General features: G+C 33.9%; 1 protein-coding gene across 2 annotated transcripts in view; it reads left to right on the top strand.

The window, feature by feature from the left end:
• LOC140950478 (N-alpha-acetyltransferase 50-like) overlaps positions 1–3,413 on the top strand; it is an 18,250-nt gene extending 14,837 nt beyond the window's left edge. For both annotated transcript variants that reach the window (XM_073399714.1, XM_073399713.1), the window contains exons 5-6: positions 1,484–1,550; positions 3,257–3,413. In XM_073399714.1, the coding sequence (XP_073255815.1) occupies positions 1,484–1,550; positions 3,257–3,407 (218 nt within the window). In that variant the 3' untranslated portion in view covers positions 3,408–3,413. The remainder of the gene's footprint in view (positions 1–1,483; positions 1,551–3,256) is intronic.
• Positions 3,414–3,642: the final 229 nt, after the last annotated feature.

Below are 3,642 nucleotides of genomic sequence, written 5' to 3'. Positions count from 1 at the left end.
ATATTTGTAAGCGGCTGCAGAAATAAGAGCAGCATTAAAAGCTACAAAAAGACTGATACAATGACAAAAACAAATATTATAACAGAAAGCCTCATGGCTATTATTGACAATGAAGCTAGTACAGACCAAGGCCCCACTTTGAAAGCCACTGAAGCTCAAACCATCGAAACACAGAGCTTGAAACTCTTTTCACAAACTCAAAGGAAGAATAAATTAAAATGTCAAAAACGTCAAAATTAATTATTAATTTTGAGAGACCTGAATATGACCCATTATTTTCACCACACAAGTTAATTTCTACAACTGCACATGAAACTGTCACCGTTCTTTGGGTTGAATATTGAATTTATAGTGAAAATACTGTGGAACCACATTGATAGTCACCAATGGGTCATACAAAATTGGCCATATTAACAGGGTGGCCACATTACTGGGACAGGGTCAAATTTCATGACTTAAGGACCGTAATGACAAATACACTGTGCATTGCCTTCGCACTTCTCAGGGGCACCCCATGATGATTTCCTCCTAAATACACTGCAAAGTCTTTTTAGTACTTTTAGATCTCTAGAAATGCACTCTAACCGGGGCTATAAAATTTGTATCTGTTTTGTATCTGAAATTACGAGGGCTTCAGTGTTATTTTCCTGAAAATTTTAGATGCAACTGAACATTTTACCAAAGTGAGAATTTTTCTTATTCCTTTCTCCACATTTTTGAATCCAAAAAATTTAGGTTTCCTTTTTCTATGAAAATTAGCCTAACATGAGTATTAATATTAAAAATCAAACTTCGGAAAATCATTGGGAATTTTTTAGATAAGCTTGAAAATTGTACCTGAATGGAATGCTCATCTAGAAAATATTAGGCAATATTTGCTTCTCCGAACAGATATTTTACAGAAAACAGTCTTTGGGTGCCCCTGACTTCTTCTCATACATTTATGTTTTCTTTCTGACGAGTGGCCATATTAAGGAAATGAAATTGTCAAAGATTCTACTGTTTGGGATTTTAAAATGTGGCCGTTGGCCTTACTAACAGGTGACCATACTAGCAAGAGTTTTTTATTAGAAAATGTATGGCCATTTTGCTACAGCAAAAAAATGGTTGGAATAACAAGGTGACCGTATAACCAAGTGGCCGTAATGCAGGGTTCCACTGTACTTATGTTGAGATTATAATTATGAACATAGAAATTTGTGCTTATGCATGTAAATGTTATTATTATTATTATTATTATTTGCCTTATTAGTGACTTTAACAATATTTGCAACATACTGGTACATGGAAAAGATTTATCCTCGTAAACTTTCATGAAATGAACAGAGTTTTATAGCTTCAATGTTTGTGCTTTATTGCTTGCCATGCCTTTATTGTGCTTTGCAAACACAATAATATTACAATAATACTTTGCTTGGAAAATGACACATTTATTTTTAAGTTCATTTATTAATTTCACTTCCTTTTTTTCTCTTTTTTTAAGGGACTATGATGCTTGAACATGTTTTAAAATGCTGCGACAAAGATGGCAACATTGACAATGTTTATTTGTAAGTGACTTTAATTGTGGATAGGTTAGTGGTGATTGGCAAAGGCCAATTACCAGACTACTATCATTTCAGTTCAGTAACGTAAGCATTCACTAGCATTGCACATGATGGTTTTGCTCCGAAAAGATTGGTCAGGAATGGTTAGTGAATTTGATTGTTGGTTGAAATTTTCTTTTCTTTTGTTTCAAACTCATTATCATACATTACCATACCCAAAAACAAAAGAAAGTAATATTAAAACCAAGGATAAAATTGAACCACAACATATATAATAACAACCCAACCATGAAACATATAAGCTAGGTAGAGAAGAATGAAAATAAAATGAATGCTGGTATCTGACAAATCCTTCCAATCTGTAGTTAGTGTACATGTATGTTGGTTAAAGTAGTGAAGTGTACCTTACATAATAAGGAAAAAATATTGAGAAGAAGGTGACTCTGTTGAGATATCAGATCAATTTACATGGTACATCATCATCATCATCCTTTACTTCACCTTTATCCAGTTCCTTTTAAGGTAATCAAGTCTTTTTATTCTGAATATGTTCATTATCCATATTATTATTATCATCACCACCACCACCATTAACCCACCTTTTTCATTTTTAAAGCTTAAAGCTCTCATTCAGCATGTGTCAGATCATCTTGATGCAAAAACAAAAAAATATCTTGCAGTTCCATTTTACCCTTGATTAAAATTTCATTTTTATTTCCCACTACTTGAACCAAGGTAATTTTTCAACCAGTACATAATTATTAGCCTGTGAAAACAGCTGTAATGTGTGACACGTCATCAGTATGGAATTTTTGCACTTGTTCCTCAGATGTTATGAAACCAGTGGTGGTGTCTTGAAAATTAATGTTGGCTGTTTTCTCAGGCTAGATGATTACATCCCGTTGTTTATTTTTTGGCAGTGCAATGCTGTACTGGTATTTAGGCTTAAATTACAAATGTATTAAAAACAATGAATTAACTATTATGTCTTAAGAAACAGGCTAACTTGCAATGCTTTCTTTGTGCTTACATGTTTTGGCCATTCATCTTCAATTCGTTTCTTCCACCTTTTTTGTTTTTCGTTTGTCTTCTTTTCTCTCCAGCCTGTTCCTTTCCTGGTCTCACGTCTGGGTCCTAAATTTAACCTTGGTAATACTATGTATGGTGGCATCAAATTACCCTAAACTGTCACATTGTCCTGTATAATGATATTCAATTTCTACCGTGATCTACTGCCTTTTCTCTTTACAACTTCTTTTACACTAGAAATGGTAACATCTATGACTCTCTTTTGTTACCTTTTGTTAAGTTCTCCGTGGTTATCTTTATTATTACATTATACTAATATCTTTGTTACAATTTACTTTCCCAAGCAACGGGGTGGGGTGAGGAAAGCGAATGTCAAAAACTTTTGAATTGGTCATCAACAAGGCAAATCCCCTCCCTCCCCTCCCTCACGTCACCACTAGCCACTATTTATATTACTATTTATTTATGCTGATTGAGTCAAGGAAGGTATTCACACAAGGCTTGACCTTACTAACATCAACAGGGAAAGTGAAATTCAAATTACTGATGCATTATAAGGAAACACAACGGGGAACAATAACTCTTTTTTAAAAACAGAAAAAAAATGTGTTGAAATAAATTGTAATCTATGACGGATGTTAAAGGCAGGTTACTAATCAAACTGTCATACTAATTTACAGGCATGTCCAAGTCAGCAATGAAGGAGCCATAGGATTTTATAAAGGATTTGGGTTTGAAATAATAGAAACAAAGAAACAGTATTACAAACATATTGAACCAGCAGATGCACATGTGTTACAGAAAACACTGAAAAATAAAAAGAGTGATTGAATTATCTATCATTTTTGCAGTTTTAATTATGTAGCTAAAAGACTGCAATTACCGACCATGACAATTTTTCTCTAAATGAAAGTTACTCAGGTTATCTCTTGGTTTTTCTTGGTTACAATCAAAGTGCAAAGTGATTAAGCAGATAGCGATTCATTGCCTTCAAAGACCCGACTAAGGCTACGTTCGTACGGCACCGGATGAATTTTCGACCGGACACTTCATTCTTACTGGACCG

The sequence above is a fragment of the Porites lutea genome, chromosome 10 (assembly GCF_958299795.1).
Source record: "Porites lutea chromosome 10, jaPorLute2.1, whole genome shotgun sequence".
NCBI lineage: Eukaryota > Metazoa > Cnidaria > Anthozoa > Scleractinia > Poritidae > Porites > Porites lutea.
Note: the sequence above shows the minus strand (reverse complement) of the source record. Positions and strands in the feature narration are given on the sequence as shown.